At 43.3% G+C, this 17,560-nt stretch overlaps 1 protein-coding gene across 3 annotated transcripts in view; it reads left to right on the top strand.

Annotated features, from left to right (window-relative positions):
* Positions 1-17,560, top strand: part of GFRA1 (GDNF family receptor alpha 1) — a 225,161-nt gene that overhangs the window by 145,190 nt on the left and 62,411 nt on the right. For all 3 annotated transcript variants that reach the window (XM_070470252.1, XM_020897148.2, XM_020897149.2), the window contains one exon: positions 12,204-12,540. In XM_070470252.1, the coding sequence (XP_070326353.1) occupies positions 12,204-12,540 (337 nt within the window). The remainder of the gene's footprint in view (positions 1-12,203; positions 12,541-17,560) is intronic.

Raw genomic sequence — 17,560 nt, 5'->3', positions numbered from 1 at the left:
TTAACTAAAAATAAAGACCTGATATTTAGCTTATCTTTGCTGAAATCCTGCACTGTGAGGGCCCTGACAACCGCCAACATCATCAATGATTCATTATTATCTCAGCATCGTCCAGGGGACTTAATAGGATCTTCAACCTCTTCATTTTTCATTGTTTCAGCTGATTCTTTGGCTTTAGAATGAATACTTTTCTTCTCTGTTTATATATCAGAGGTCAGAAAAGCTGTTATAGATTGTATAGTGATGATGACATTTAAGCCTCTAGCCTGCCTTCTGGTAGCATCCTTTTGCTCTGTCTCATTGGAGAAATGCAGCACATCGGTATGAGTATGAATGGTAAAACTACCAAGAGCACATACATCCAAATTCATCTTGTCCTTCCAGTAGTCACCTTGAGGAAAAACACTTATTCCAGGGCTCTCATTGGCTCAAAACCTGTTCAGGAAAACCATTTCAATGGCTATTTTCATGACCAGTTTGTAAGTGCCCCCATATGAAAAAATCCTTAAATATATTTATCACTTATTTTCTTCCCCTAAACATTACCCAGCATCATCACCTATTTCATGACCACACTTAGTGCTATGTGACATTTGGCTTTTAAAATCCATCCCTGATGCAGAGGTTCACTGCTGGTCAGAATATTCCAGAGAACACATCTCAGGCTTCTAGGGAAGAATTCCATGAAATGTCCAGAGTGTTGGCAGCCTCTTTGGGATAAGTGTCCGGTTTCTCAGAGCAAAGACTTTCCATGGCACACACTTAGAAATTTCTAAATTTGGGCATGCTAGTTTGAAAGTTTAGGCCCATTATTTTAAGGCTATCTTATTTTATAGTAACTTAGAAAACTGTTACACAAACCACTCCATGTTTCCCTTCCAGTTAGCTCTCTCTGGTATGTTGGTAGAAAAGTGAAGGGAAACTTAGGTTCTTAGTTGCTTGGTTGGCCCACGTTTATTGTTTTCTCTGGGAAGAAGCAGCACTAGTTTTGAAGAAGTGTTTAGCACTTTACTGCTGAAATGGCTAGATATTAGTGAAGCTTTCACAGGCTAAATATTAGTGAAGCCACAGTGTATATCCCGTAAAATGAATTAGGTTTACATTATCATGCAGATCTTTTCCTGTAGTTGAAGTACTCATCAATTTTACTGCTAAAGAGTTGTTAGTAATTAAATACCTCTAATTAATGAAAATCAGACAAAAGCAAGGGCTGCTCTTTTTATCTTCAAAGATAGAGATGTTTGTAGATCTATCTCATTGTGGCTTTTGTCTGTAGGAGGACCACAAATCTGATCTAGTTGGGATCAAGTGTTCTGGTCCAGAGAAAGTCATTTAAAGACTTTGCTTTTGGAAAATTAAAGGAGTAGGCATTTGAGGATGTTCTAAAGATGATCTGAGATTCGGAAAAAAAAATACTCATAAATGAGAGTCAGTCCTACATGTAATAGCAAATTTCATGGTTGAAGATGCAACAGTGTTGAGGACAATTAATAGTTCTGAAGCAGTGGCTGAGTTCTGGGGTAGGCCCTCGAACACATAATTAGATTATTAAAAATGGCCTGTCTTAGGCTGACTATTACTAAATTGAAATCCAATTATGGCTTTATGATTTTGCTGAAAAATATTTAGCTGTTTTATTTGAATCCTTGTAAGAGATCATTTCCTCTTTGCATCAGCGTTTGCACATGTCATAATATATTTTCCAAACAAATCTGACCTCAATTATCTTGGAATCTATCGTACATTAGATAAAATATATTTTAATGAGTGTTTTTATGTCTAATATCATACTTGTGCCTCTCCACACTTGAGGAATTAAAAGATGGCAGTAGAAGACTTTGCAAGTATCTTTTTAATGAGAGGCATGCATATTTTAGAAATAACTAAATTGTGCCATCTTAATACATGGAAAGGCATTATGCTCAAATATGTGCTCGAGTGTGCTGCAACACAGACTTGGTTCAATTCTCAGTAATTGGCATTGGAACTGTAATAAAGCAGTTGTTTGCAAAGAGATGGGCTTGGAATTTTCATGCACTCCTGCAGTGTGGATTTAAATGCTAAGTTAAATATTTATGAACCCGAGATTTTTATAATTGATCATTGTATGATTTATACACAGTAATTATAATTAGGTTGAAAGAGATTTTAAAAAGCCAGTTTCCTGGTAGCCAAGGCCATTAAATAACGCTAAGCTGCCAAAACAAAAATTAGATGGGAACCCAGCCATCAAGTTCTGAGTGCCTGTCCCTGGGTCCCGTGTACAATGAGGCACTGCACCTCACCAGGCACCTCACCTGGGCACCAGCTCCTACATCTTCTGCTATCATTTTTCATGCCTTTGTTTCAAACCTAGTTGAACATAAACAAGTAGAAAACTTCAGAGATCCAATGTGATGTGTAACAAAAGGAAAAGGTGGAGGAGGTTGGAAAGGTTAATTAAAAATGTAATGATCCCATTTGCTGAGACAGCACTATTAATCATTTTGCAGCAGCAAGCATGTGACTTACTTACACACCACTTATAGGAGGCATCTAATTTTTTAAGATATGGATAGTGTGGGGGGTGTGGGACACAGTACAGAAGCTCTAATGGGTGAACTTGGAGTGAATGAGCATGGGGCAGGTGCGTGACTCGTGGTTAATACAGGGCACTGTCTTTACCAGGCAGAAGAATTATTTCCAAATTCACAGATATTCAGAATAATTCAGTCACTGTGAACCCTAGAGAGAGATCTTGGATATGACTTGAGGCTTAATGTTGTTGTGGAAGGTGTGAAAAAACAGGGCAAGGAGGAAATTCATCATTGTGTAATACAATATGTCTGAAACAGTGTATGAATGACAAAATGGGCTCCAAAGAGCCAACATTGCCTTTTAAATGTAATTTTTAGCACCCCAGCTGGAAAAGGCCAAGCTCTTGTAGGATCGATTACAAGGGTCACAGCCTGTACGATCAGATTTGCCATCTGATCCACGTGGACAGTAGAAGACCAGACTGTCAATGTGAGCTTCCAGAAAAGCCTGTTCTACCCCTGTGAAGATCTTGGAGCTTTTTACGTATATTTTATTTGCTGGGATAACACGTTAGAGGGAGCCTATTAGGAGAAGAACCGTAGTTAGGTTAACATGGTAATTAATCAAGCCAGAAAGAAAGAGGAAACTGGTTGTGAATTCGGTTCTGCAGCCTTAAAAAGAAGGGCAAAAAGATACCCGGAAATTGGCAAGCATTTGTAAACAACGGTCTTTCACTGTGTCTTGTGAACTTTCTGCTTAATAAAAATGCATCTTCATGCGAGCTATGCAAATTTTAATATAGCTACTGTTGTATTCCACCTCATAACCTATAGAAATGATTTCTAGATCCTTGCATCTGTGTTTCATCCTGAATCATTTTGACTGGTTTGCTGGCCTGAGCATTTGCCAATAATGGTGGCGTTTTCTAAGTGTAAATAATGAAGGGCTGCCAGCCACAGCGATAGCCTCTTTGATTTGGGACAGTGTGAGGATTGTACTTGGAATAAAGGCAGATCCTTGCGCCAGAGGAATTTAGAATGGGAAAGCATCTCCCAGTGCGTAATTCATCCTTGACACCTCCACACCTCCCTGTATTGGAGGGACCCTTTACATTTGCTCCGTCTGAAGGTCGGGGTGAAAATCGTTGGTTCATGTACTCTTTGGAGCAGCAAACAGCTGAGAGGTCAAGAGCTGGCTTGGTTTTGGTTTTGGTTTTTTACGTTCCATCCCTGATCAAGTTGTTTCCATCCCTGATCAAGTTGTTCCCTAAATACTTGATGCTATAATCAGAAAAGGCAATTATATTATAGTCATCAAATAAAAAACTTTGAGGTTTGAAGAGACCTTAGCTATATCATCTTACAAATGTGGAAACTGAGACCCACCCAGGAAAAGCACTCAGATAACTGGCCCATGTTTCAACCCCCTGATTCTGAATTCATTGCTCCTTTGGCAACATCTTTTTATTCCATGGTCTGGGAACTGGCCCTCCAGTTGCTGTGAAGGTTCTACCTCCCAAGAAAACAGGAAACAAGTCACATTAGATGTGATCACAGCCAGAAAAGCTTAGAATGATGACGGAGAAAGCAATATGTAAACCTGCAAAGTAACAGCGTGGTGATGTGTAACTTTGAAAGGAAAAGCTGGGTAACGGGCCTCTCCATCACACAGTGCCCGGCAGGTGCTGGAGAGAGTTCTTTAGCCCGCCAAACCCACACGCACACGCCCTCCCCCAGAAGAAAGAATTTCTAGTAAACAGCCTTCATTCTGAGAATGCTTCCCATTCAGACAGCATCCCAGACATTCTACCGAGTTCAAGAATGAATAACAGCAGATGGAGGGGGATAGGGTTGGAGGAGGAGGTGGGTAGCAGCATTTTAATGCTGAGCTCTAAAATGAGCTGTGGAGGGGATGGCACTCAGTTACGGTAAAGCTGTTCGGAAGCCCTCCCACACGGGCGACAAGGTGCGCGTGCCCGGCTCGTAAGCCAGGCGCGCGCCTGCGCCTCCGCCCTCCCGTGTGTGAGTGGATGGATGTTGGGTGTGACTCAGTGCCCTAAATCCCCGTCTTCTGGCCACTTCTCCCTCTGCCCTCAAGTCTTTGAGGTCACGTTGTTGTGCAATGGGGAATGCATTTAATACAAACGGGGCATCAATCTTCCCTCCAAGTAAAAACTCACTTCTAACTTCTGTGTCCTGTGATTTCACCTCTGCTTATTGTGAACTTCATTGTAGCAGGGTCTCCGAGAGAGAGCTGGCAGTGAATTTGTGAGGACTCTTAAGAGGGAGGTGAAAGTTTTCCATGCTAAGGGTGTTGTTTTCCATATTCTGTGCATGTGAGACTTTTTTTTTTTTTTTTAAGAATAAGGTATATACGTGAATCAACTTTTTTCAATGTTTTGTTTGAACATTTTCAAACATACATTCAAGTGGAAAAAGTTTTACATCAAGCTGCCTTCTGGAAGCTACCTTTACATTTGAACGTAGTTGCTCTGTAAGTATGCATCCACACAGCCTTCTGTGCATCTAGCAGTTCATCAGAGTTTTAAAAATGCAGATATCAATATGTTTCCCCTAAATGCTTCAGGATATTTACCATCAGCCAGTTCTTAATATTTATTTTTTTCACTTTAAGGTAAAATTTCTGTATGTACAGACTTTGTGTCCTATTCTCTGAGTTTTGACCCAAATTTCTACTAAGAGAATATTACCGTCACTCCAGAAAGTTCCTCTTCCCTTTTTCCAGTGAGCGCCCACCTCCATCCCCTAGAAGCAACCACTCTTCAGATTATTTTTCCATCATAAATTAATTTTTCCTTTTCCAGAACTTCAAGTATATGTTGAGGTGGCTAAATAGAGGTTTTGAAAAGAATCCAAATAAACTTTTTAGCCAACCCAAAATTATTCAACGTGTACTTTTTTTTGTAAAGCTTCCCCCCTCCCCCTTAGAACAGTGTTTTTGAGATTCATCCATGCCATTGTGTGTATAAATAGTTCATCTGTTCTTATTTCTGACTGTTATTCCATTATGTGGATAGACTACAGTTTTCTTACTGATGGATACATGACCTGTTTCTAGTCTTTGGTTATTATCAATAAAGTGCTGTCATATTCTTGTCCAAATATTTTTATGGACATATATCCTCATTTTCTTGGATGAATACCTAAAAGTGGAAATGCTGAGTTATAGGGTAGGTATATGTATAATTTTATAAAAATCTGCACCCAATTTTCCCAAGTGAATGGATGCTTTTACCTTCCTGTTGTAATGTATGAGATTCCAGGAGCTCCACATCTTTGTAAACGTTTGGAGTTGTCAGATAAATTTTAACCACCAACATAGTGGTTATAATTTGCATTTCCCTGATAACTAATGATGTTTAAACTTTTTATGTGCTTACTGACCGTTCATACAACTTCTTTTATGAAGAAAAACCCATTTTTCAATTGGGTTGTTTTTTATGTTGGGCTTCTCGGGTAGCTCAGTGGTAAAGAATCCCCCTGCCAATCACCCCTGCAGGAGACATGGGCTGGATCCCTGTGTTGCAAAGATTCCTTGGAGAAGGAAACTCAACCCACTCCAGTGTTCTTTCCTGGGAAATCCCATGGACAGAGGAGTCTGGCAGGCTACAGTCCATGGGGTTACAGAGAGCATGCATGCAAATATGTTTTAGATATTTGTCCTTTGTCAGATACATGTTTTGCAAATATTTTCTTCTAGTCTGTGATTTGTTTCGTTTTCTTCATTTCTTAAGATATTAAGTGTCTTTTGATGAGTTTTTAACTTAGTGAAATCTAACTCACCAGTTTATTTAATGTTGTTGTTTTCTGTGCTCTTTTCTAAGAAATATTTGCCTGTAATTTTCTTCTTTTTTTTTCATCAGATTCTACTATTTGGGTAATACTGGATTCATGTATCAATTTGGGAAGGGTTATGAGAATGTTTTGTGTAAATGAAAATTAGAAGCAAAAAGTCACTCATTTACCTTTAAGCTGGAAATCAGTTAGTGGCCTCTTGCCTATCTTAATGTGCCAGGTTGTGCATTCTGGAATCTGTCTGAAATAATGATAAGGAGATGGTGCTCTAGCAGTATTATTTATCAATGAAAACAGAATCAGCTCAAAGTGAGGCTGAAGCATGCCAGGTGCTAAACGGAGTGAACTATGAGCGATTGGTTTGGACATCAAATGATTCATCCTGTTCCCACTTCATGCAAAACTTTTCTTTGGAGTTCACATATAAATGTGATCAGACAATATTTGTCTCTGTCGGACTTACTGTACTCAGCATAGTGTTCTCCAGGTTCACCTGTGCTGTTGCAAATGGCAGTATTTCCTTCCGTTTATGGCTGGATAGGGTTCCATTGGAAATATACACCACGTTTACGTTATCTGTTTGTTCCTTGATGAACATTTGACTGTTGTAAATGATGCTTTAATGAACATGAGTGCAGATATTTCTTTGACAAAGTGATTTTGTTTCCTTTGGATGTATACCCAGGAGTGGAATTGCTGGATCATATGATAGCTTGCCATCATGTGAGAATGTTAGCTCTATTTTTAATTTTTTGAGCAACCTTTATACTGTTCTCTATGTTTTCTGTAGTGACTGTACAGTTTACAGTCCCACCACCTGTGCACAAAGCTTCTCTTTTCTCCACCATCTCACCAGCACTTATTATCTCTTGTCTTTCTGGCAAGTTCTCTTATCTCTTGATGACAGTTGTTCTAACAGGCCTGAGGTGATATCTCATTGTAGTTTGATTTTCATTTCCCTACCTATCAGCATCTTTTCATGGACCTGTTGGCCTTTCATATATCTTCTTTGGAAGAATGTCTCTTCAGGTCCTTTACCCATTTTTTAACTTGGGTTATTATTATTATTATTGTTGTTGTGACTTTGGTGATTTGAATCATGTAAGTTCTTCATATATTTTGGAAATTGACTCCATAGCAGAACATGATTTGTAAGTATTTTCTCCCATTCCATAAGTCACCTTTTCATTCTGTTGATGGTTTTCTTTGCTGTGCAGAAGCTTTCTAGTTTAGTATACTTCATTTTGTTTAGTTTTTGTTGTTATTGGTTGTGTCATACCCAGAAAATCACTGCCAAAACCCATGTCAAAGAGCTTTTTTCCAGGCCAGTTTTTAAAAACTGTATTATATGGAGAACTGCCAGAGAGAAGTAAATTTTCTGGACCTTGTGTGTTAGGTTTAATTATTTTCATTATAATTTTATTTGAAGTTTATAAACATAAAACCATCAACTCTTATTCTTTGCTTTTATACAAACTGTAAAGACAACACATACAAATATACAACTGTAAAGACAATACACAAATTAAGTATTAACAAAACATTAAAAGCTATGAAATGTGAGTTGATAATATAAATTTAATATGAGAAATGATATTGTCTGCTGAAACTAAGTGCTTACAGTTTGGATGTAATTCTCTGTTTCAACATGTATTGGTTTGAGTTTGACAGGCCTACATTACTGGGTGCCGTGTGATGACTTAATTTTTCTGTCATTTTTCTCCATTTGAACTTACATGAACTGCTTGTTCCTATGTCCCTGGGTATATTATGTAAGTATTAAGTCAAGCTATGTGCCTATATTCCTTTCATTTTAGTCAGAGATCATAAAGTACCATTGAACACCAATGAAAGTAAAAATGTAGGTGGTGAAATTGCACACCAATATCCACCTGATGCGAAGAGAAAGACGCTGATGCTGGGAAGGATTGAGGTCAGGAGGAGAAGAGGGCGACAGAGGATGAAATAGTTAGATGGCATTGCTGATTCAATGGACACTAGTTTGAGCAAACTCTGGGAGGTAGTGAAGGACAGGGAAGCCTGGCGTGCTGCAGTCCATGGGGTCACAGAGTGGGGCACGACGTAGCAACTAGCTTTAAGGGCCTTATCCAGATGATCCAGAGTTTGGTCATATTCCTTTATTTTAGATCATCATTCCAAAATGCATAACTTAGAAATCTCCACGACTTCCTTTGGTAGTCCAGTGGTTAAGAAACTGCCTGCCGATGCAGGGGACCTCGGGAGTTAGATCCCTGGTCTAGGAAGATTTCAGATGCCGTGGGGCAGCTAAGCCCCACAATTACTGAGCTCACGCACTCTAGAGCACACGTGACTCAACTAGAGCGTGTCCCCACTTGTCGCAACTAGAGAAAACCCAGGCGCAGCAATGAAGACCCAGACAGCCTTAAATGAAAATAAATAAAAGAAATCTACAACTATAGTCCTTCGGGATTATCAACCAATGCTGCCAGTGGGCCCAACAGCGCCGCCTCTCAAAAGAGGAAAAGGCTAGAAGTGTCACCAGGGCCTGCTGGAGGCCCTGGGGGTCTGTTAGGGCACGTGGTGAATATCTCACTCCTCAGGTCCTGCAGTGCCTGCGTGTGAAAACAGAGGCGCAGGAGCGAAGCCACTTTGGGAAGATGATGATGAGGAGGGAAGGCTCCAGGTGTGCTTGTTAAACCAGCAGGATGTGTGTGCAGCTGCTGGCTTCCTGCACAGCTCACCTAAGAAGGGCTGAAGGTCTCGTTTATTGCCTTGCGCGTTAAATGGTTGAATGCGCGCGTCATGGAGAGAAACATGAACCTGGGGCATCATAAAGTACTGCTGGTAGTGCCCGGGTATATTTTTGTGATTTCAGATATTTACACATAGTTCTTTCTTAAAGTGAGGCACACCATCAGTAGACCAAGGAGAATTTTTCATTGACTGAAATGTTGGACTTATTGTGTCTGTTCTTGTCTTGTATAAAATCTTGCCTTACTGTAGTAGAACATTTAACATGAGATCCTGGTGGCTCACGTGGTAAAGGATCTGCCTGCAGTGCAGGAGACTTGGGTTTGATCTGGATCGGGAAGATCCCCTAGAGCAGGAAATGGCAACACATTCCAGTATGCTTGCCTGGGAAAATCCCATGGCCAGAGGAGCCTGGTGGGCTACAGTCCATGGGGTCACAAAGAGTCAGACTTGACTCAGCGACTAACACTACATTCTTAACAGATTTCTTTTTTTAATTTTATTGATTTACAGTGTTGATTTACAATGTTGCATCAGTTTCCTCTATACAGAAAAGTTACTCAGCCATGCACATGTATACATTCTTTCCCATTCTTCTCCATCATGGTTTGTCATAGGATACTGAATATAGTTCCCTGTGCTATATGGTAGGACCTTGTTGTTTATCTGTTCTGTGTATAATAGTTTGCCTTTGCTAATCCCAAACTCCCATATCTTCTCTCCCCTAACCCCACTCCCCCTTGACAACCACAGGTCTGTTCTCTATATCTGTGAGTCTGTTATTGTTTCAGGATATGTTGATTTGTACTGTATTTTAGATTCCACATAGAAGTGATATCATATGGTATTTGTCTTTCTCTTTCTGACTTAGTTCACTTAGTATGATAATTTTTAGGTACCAGTGGGCAGAAGACCTAAATAGACCTTTATCCAAAAAAAAAAAAGAATAGACACAGATGACCAATAGATGCATGAAAAGATGCTCATTATTAAGAGAAATGCAAATCATAACTACAATGAGGTATCACCTCACATCAGACAGAATGGCCATCATTAAAATGTCTACAAATAGCAAATGCTGGAGAGGATGTAAAGAAAAGGGAACCCTCTTCTACTGTTGATGGAAATGTAGATTGGTGCACTCATTATGGATAACAGTATGGAAGTTCCTCAAAAAAACTAAAACTCGAGCTGCCGTATGCTTCAGCAGTCCCACTCCTGGGCGTATACTCAGATGAAACTATCATTTGAAAAGATATATGCACCACCCCTATGTTTACTGCGGCACTATTTACATTAGTCAAGACATGGAAACAACCTAAGTGTACATGGACAGATCAATGGATAAAGAAAAAGTGGCTTATATGCACATTGGAATATTACTCAGCCATTAAAAAGAGTGCAATAATGCCACTTAGATTTTAAGTGCACAATACAGTATTGTTAACTGTAAGCGTGATGTTGTATAGCAGATCTCTAGAACTTATTCATCTTGCATCACTGAAACTTTATACTTCTTGAATAACAACTCCTCATTTCCTCTCTTGCTGAAACAAGGGAGGAAATGGGGAGTAACTACCATTTGTACTACTGAGTAGCAGTAACTATCGTTTGTACTATTGAATAGCAATAACTATCATTCAACTTTCTGCTTCTATGAGTGAGAGTTTTAGATGCCTTGCAGATGCAGTGTGACTGGCTTATCTCACTTAGTATCATGTTCTTAAGGCTCATCCATGTTGTTGTATATGGCATATTTCCTTCTTTCTTTAAGGCAGAAAAATATTCCATGTGCCCTTTATATGGATACCAAATGCACTGTCCTGTCTTTCAGTCCCATCCAATCCAATTGAACCCTGTTTCCTCTCGTGCTAATTCTCAAATCCCCTCATGGTCCCCGTCCACGGGGAATATAAAGAGAATGAAAGGGGGTTTCGGAACCCAAGAAGGGGCTGAGGCCTGAACGGGAACTTCCTGGGGTTTGAATCCCACAGTTGTGTGGTGCCTGTCTCTTGCCTCCTAGCTGTCCCTGGAGGGTCATTGCTGCACCTAATTATCAATTTTCCATGGGCCATATTATATATAACTTGGCTCTCAGAGGTTTTTCCGTCACTTCCCCCTCTCTTTGGTAAGACCTATAATGTGGGAAATGGGCTTCATTTCCCTTGTCCATTCATCTTTTAACTTTGCCCATTGGACGTGGCCCTGCCAGCCCACCCAGCCACCCCAGTGGGCCCCACCTCCTCTGTGCTCTCTCTCCAGCCTCACAGCAGGCCTCCTGGCTGTGGACAGCCCTGGTTTCTCTGAAAGCCTGAGCACAGAGGGCTTGGGCAGAAGGCAACATATGTTTTTTTGAGATTCCTAAGGCCTATGGTTTGTAAGCCCATTGAAATTCTATCCAAAATACTAACTGAATTTTTCTAATCTGCAACCTCAGTACTCATAGATCCCACATTTTCTATGTGGTAAGTTAAATGGTAATTGAGGTTTGCAAATTTTTATGTAATTTATTCTGGTTTCCTTCCAGTGGCCTGTGAGCTCAAACTTAAATACAGCTTCGATGTAGTTGCTTCTTCCTGTTTAGAGAGCTGGCATAATATTTTGTCTTCTGGGCTCAAATAACCATGCAATTACTCTGTAATCATATAGTAATTAGCATGTACTATGTGCATTTATTACATAATTATATTCCTGGAGGATCGCATGGCAATTATACTTACATTCAGCATATCATTTTATATACTATATAATAAACAAGTATGTAATTTGCTGCTTTTTTCTTTTATCCTAATTTCAGTTTACCAGCCCGGAGCTGGAAACTTGTTCTCCTGTTGCCTTGTTTAGACCCAGGCAGGCAGGTGTCTGAGCTCCTTTGGCCTCACTCAATACCTCCTAATTATACCTCTGAGACAATGCTAGGAGCTGGAGTGCCGCCATGGGCTCCTGGCCTCTGTGCCCCTGATGCTTCCTCATTGTCACAAACTCATTAAGTTATTAGCTTCAAAACACAGAGCTGATGAGAGCTGCCAGGCCTGCCAGGTGGTGAGAGGCCAGATTGCAGTGAAAGGAGACGACCTGTGCGAGCCGCCCCGACACCTAGCCCTGTGGTCACGGCCTGCCTCTCTCTCCTTTCTGCAGTGGAGCACATCTCGAAAGGGAACAACTGCCTGGACGCCGCCAAGGCCTGCAACCTGGACGACACCTGCAAGAAGTACAGGTCAGCCTACATCACCCCCTGCACCACCAGCATGTCCAACGACGTCTGCAACCGGCGCAAGTGCCACAAGGCCCTCCGGCAGTTCTTCGACAAGGTCCCTGCCAAGCACAGCTATGGGATGCTCTTCTGTTCCTGCCGGGACATCGCCTGCACAGAGCGGAGGCGGCAGACCATCGTGCCCGTGTGCTCCTACGAGGAGAGGGAGAAACCCAACTGCCTGAACTTGCAGGACTCCTGCAAGACCAATTACATCTGCAGGTAAGTGCGCCAGCAGCTGCATGATGAATGAGGTGGCAGAGAGAACCTTTGTGCGGCTTCAGTGGCCCACTTTCTGTTTTCTGAATTTCTGCGTGGGGTGGGAAAGGGGAGTGGTTGGGATGGATGGGGCCAAAGCTGACCTCTGCCTCCAGTCCAAGGTTCTTCAGAAACTGATCAGGCATCTGGCTCTTGCACTCAGGAAAATTTCCATCTTTAATCTGAGAATAAGGGAATGAGGGAAATAGGACTATGCTCAGTAAGTTCAGAGAGTCACCTGAGGTCAGGTGAGCTTGAAGGCTTGTGCCCCCACTGCTAGAACTGAGAGCTGCCAGGGATCAAAAAGGGTTAAGTAAGTGGGATGAGGGCTGGTGGAAATATAGGGGCTCTTTGCATCAAGATCACAAAGCTGGAAGAAAGCAGCAAGAGGGTGGAGCTGTGTCCAGCCCTGAAGAGAACTTCCAGAAGGCCTAGGTCTGTTCTGGGCCATTTAATCATCAACCTGTCTGAGAACCGATGCTTTCCACGCTTCCGGATCTCAGCCCCGATCAGGGACCTGGCAGAGTCTGGGCTGTGTTGTTGAAAACAGGCACTTGCTTTTCCTTTTCGGCCATGTATTCATTTATTTTAATGTTTCAGGGACTCCAGGAATATATTCTATGTGTATTTTTTTTTAAAGCAAAAAAGCTGTAGAGAGTTGAGTAGAAAGAAAGGAAAGGTTTCTTTTCTTTCTGTTCTCACTTGCTCCCAGCCGTCACTGTCGACAATTTGATGTGTGTCCTTCCAGAACTTCTGGTTGAATTCATTGCTGATGGAAGCGAGTAGATTTTGATTAGCAGAGACTCGAGTCTTTGCAGCCTGAGGCAATGCTGGTGCTGCATTCAGAGCACAGGGTGGATGTCAGGTTAGAGATGCAGACGGGCATCATTGGACAGCACCTGTACTCTGCCCCTGGGGCAGAGTCAAGAGTCTTCAAATACCGTCACTGACAAAATCCCACGTGCTTGATAAATTTCACGGGCAGGCAGGTAGGTGAAGGTGTGACTATGTGCTCGTATTCTTCTAAGTTTCCCCTTTCTCAGGAGCAGAAGACAGAGAAGAGTCTGTCTGATAGTTGGGAGGATTCTGGTGAGTGAACGTTCTGGGCATTTTAAGTTTTCTTCTGATAGAATGGAGTCCCATTCTTTCCTTAGACTAGCTCTGATAGTGACCAAAGGAAAATAAAAATGCTTGTTATCCGTAGAACCTCCTCATGCTGAAGACTTTCTGGAAGTAGTGTCTTCATTGTTTTTCCAAGATGGAAACTCTGTGAGGAAGAACTCAGATGACTGAGCTTGTTGTGGGAGAAGTCAGGTGTTCAGGCAGTGTGACTCTTCCTCACCAGTCACCCCTGTTTCATTGAGACCCTCCTAGCTGAGGGCTATGGTCAGGGATGGCTGTGCTCCAAGGGTCCTGAGGAAGAGGCAGGACCTCCTTGCAGTCATAACCTAGGGAAACCAATCATCCAGGGATTCTGAGAACTCTCTAATGCGAAGTCACATCAGTCCTGTCCGACTCTTTGTGACCCCCGTGGACTGTAGCCCGCCAGGCCCCTCTGTCCATGGAGATTCTCCAGACAAGAATACTGGAGTGGGTTGCCAGGCCCTCTTTCAGGGGATCTTCCCCACCCGGGGATCGAACCCACGTCTCTTATGTCCCCTGCATTGGCAGGCGAGTTCTTTACCACTGAGTGCGATGAGGGTCCAGACCAAGGGAGAAGCCGCGGGAGCTTCGCCTGGAATTAGAATGCCAGGGAGCTGCAAATCTAAAGATTATCACCTGAAGACCCTGCACCCGAAACCCACGTTCCTGGGCCCTTTGAGCAGAAGGAACCCTTCTGCTAAGAGCAGGACTTTCCAGGGTTTTCCTTGGCTGGAAGCCAGCTACAGCCGTCCCTGTCAGCAGGAGATGTTACCTTCTCACTGATCAAGCCAGGAGGCCTGGAGATAGGAGACTGCTGTAAGGGGAGGGGATGGAGCAGTGAGTCAGCCCTCTGTCCCCTGGGCCATGGCTGGGGAGGGGTGAGATAGCATGGTGATGGAGCCTTCCCTCCTCTTCTATCGAGCTGTGCACAGAGGTCCAGAGGGGGTTCGTGACACCCCCTGTGCAGCCTGAAAGCCTATTCTGAGGGTTCGTTTGCATCACTTGGCCTGCTCTATAAAAAGAGAGACTCTTTGGCGGGTTGGTGAGAACTAGTCAAATCAGATTGCTTCCCTGCTAAGCTGCAGTGAGAAACAGCAAGAAGTTTGGGAACTTTAGGAGTGTTCTGAGGAGGAGTCTGCAGGTAGGGGGATGGTTTGGGTGCTGTGTAGGGACCAGGTTGGCTCCAGGGACCTTGGGCATTGTGGCAGCCCCGGTGGCATAGAGTGACTTCAGCTGATGGAGGAACAAGGAACAGGGACAGCTGGACAGCCCCCACCTTAGAACTGACTGTGCCTGGTCACTCCCAAGGTCAGGCTGCGGTGACAGCAGCCACCAGGCAGCGGGCCGAAGTTGGACTGGACTGGAAGCGACAACCAGAAGCCGCTTTTGTGCATCTGCCGCGTTTCTGGCTCTGGGCTGTTTGGGAATCTAGATCCTAGACTGTCGGGGGCCCTACCGAGTGATACTGGCCTCAGTGTGATTGATGGGTTTTATACCCCATCTTGAGTCCTCTCTAGGAGGTGAATCAGTGACTTCCCCTGGTGTTACCTGTCGTTATTTAGATCGGATTTTCTTTCCCGAGCCGAGCCTGGACTTATTACTCATGATTACCCCCTCCCTGTCGCATGTGGTAAATGTAATTTAAGCTGCTAGGTAGGCTGGCAGTGTTTTCTTTCATCAGGTTTTATTAATCTTGTCTTTAATTTTATGCCTTTTATTGCATCCCTGCTCGATCCATCTCAGTGAAGCCCTTGTAGTTACTACTACCCACAGCAGCAGCTGGGGCTTTGGCGGAGGGGGATTCATGTTAAAGTAGCTACAGTGTTAAAGTAGCTCTGACCTAGATCCATCAGGGGAAGGGAGGTACCCCCAGTGGGATGGCGAAAGGCCCAATGTGAGTATCCCCAAAGGGAAGGGATGACAAGAGGGGAAATCGCTTCCTAAAAAGCATATTCTTTGAAAGCTCGCCTTTCCAATGCTCCGTTGCCTTCTCAGCATCAGCCATTATCAAAGAGCTGCTGAAGCTCATTAAAACTTCCCTGCACTTAATGTTTTCCAGCTCGAAGCACACAGGTTTCCTTCCCCAGGGTCCAGCAGTGCCTCTGCACAAAACCTGCCTCTCCGGCCTTATGTCTTCAAACAGAGGAGACGCAACTTCAGCGTTTCCTTTTGACTTTATTTTCCTTTTTTGCCTTCCCCTTTTAGAGAAGCCGACAGGTTTCTTTCCTCTTGGGGTGGTAAGGGAAAAGCGAGCACTTGACTGTTTAGTCCTCTAAGCTTGTCTGCAGAAAAACAAACTCGGAGATAGTAGCAGGAAGGGGGTGATGAAATGTAACAGCCTCCAGGTCTTCCCCTGAAGCACAGTGTCTCCCTCGCCAGTTTTCTCTGGTTGCCTTCCTTAGTGCCTGGAAGGATGTCAGGACTGGGTTTGATCCTAAAGGGAGCCGATTCCTTTATCCTTGATGCACCCGGTTACATGTACAAAATTTAAATTTGAAACTCTCCTCCTTCCCCCCAAGCTCTGGCATACTAAGTAAGCTCAGCACTTAGACCCTGGCTCAGTCCAGTCGCTCAGTCATGTCCGACTCTTCGTGACCCCATGGACTACAGCACGCCAGGCCTCCCTGTCCATCACTAACTCCCGGAATTTACTCAAACTCATGTCCATTGAGTCGGTGATGCCACCCAGCCATCTCATCCTCTGTCGTCCCCTGCTCCTCCCGCCTCCAGTCTCTCCCAGCATCAGGGTCTTTTCAGATGAGTCAGCTCTTTGTATCAGGTGGCCAAAGTATTGGAGCTTCTGCTTCAGCCTTAGTCCTTCCAATGAATATTCAGGATTGATTTCCTTTAGGATGGGCTGGTTGAATCTCCTTGCAGTCTAAGGGACTCTAAAGAGTCTTCTCCAACACCACAGTTCAAAAGCATCAATTCTTTGGCACTCAGCTTTCTTTATAGTCCAACTCTCACATCCATACATGACTATTGGAAAAGCCAAAGCTTTGACTAGACAGACCTTTGTTAATAAAGTAATGTCTTTGCTATTTAATATGCTGTCTAGGTAGGTCATAACTTTTCTTCCAAGGAGCAAGTATCTTTTAATTTCATGGCTGCAGTCACCATCTGCAGTGATTTGGGAGCCCAGAAAAATAAAGTCAGCCATTGTTTCCACTGTTTCCCCATCTATTTGCCATGAAGTGATGGGACCAGATGCCATGATCTTAGTTTTCTGAATGTTGAGCTTTAAGCCAACTTTTCCACCCTTCTCTTTCACTTTCATCAAGATGCTCTTTAGTTCTTCTTCACTTCCTGCCATAAGGGTGGGTCATTTGCATATCTGAGGTTATTGGGTGCTACAAACAAATATGTTCATAGCTCTTTAATTTTTCTAATTAATCACTCAGGCACCTTCGCTGTTCTTCATTACCAAAAGGACTAGCATCTTTCTCTTGAGCAAGCCCCCTCCTGTTTTCATCTACAAATTACAGACTTAACGTGTCAGAACTTGTTCTGCTTCCACCACCAGGCGAAGAGGGAGCCGGAGGCTACACCAGCCCTCCTGACCTGTGACTCTAGCAGCCGCCACATGGTGTCGCTGTTGTGAACAGCCTGGAGGGTGCTTGGTGGTTTGGTGGCTGTGCCCTTCTTGGTCATTCTGCACCTGCAGCTCAGGCCGGAGAAGGCAGTGGCACCCCACTGCAGTACCCTTGCCTGGGAAACCCCATGGATGGAGGAGCCTGGTAGGCTGCCATCCATGGGGTCGCTAAGAGTCGGACATGACTGAGCGACTTCACTTTCCCTTTTCACTTTCATGCATTGGAGAAGGAAATGGCAACCCACTCCA

Source organism: Odocoileus virginianus, chromosome 7 (genome assembly GCF_023699985.2).
Source record: "Odocoileus virginianus isolate 20LAN1187 ecotype Illinois chromosome 7, Ovbor_1.2, whole genome shotgun sequence".
NCBI lineage: Eukaryota > Metazoa > Chordata > Mammalia > Artiodactyla > Cervidae > Odocoileus > Odocoileus virginianus.
The sequence above is the reverse complement of the archived record's forward strand: the minus strand, read 5'-3'. Positions and strand labels throughout refer to the sequence as shown.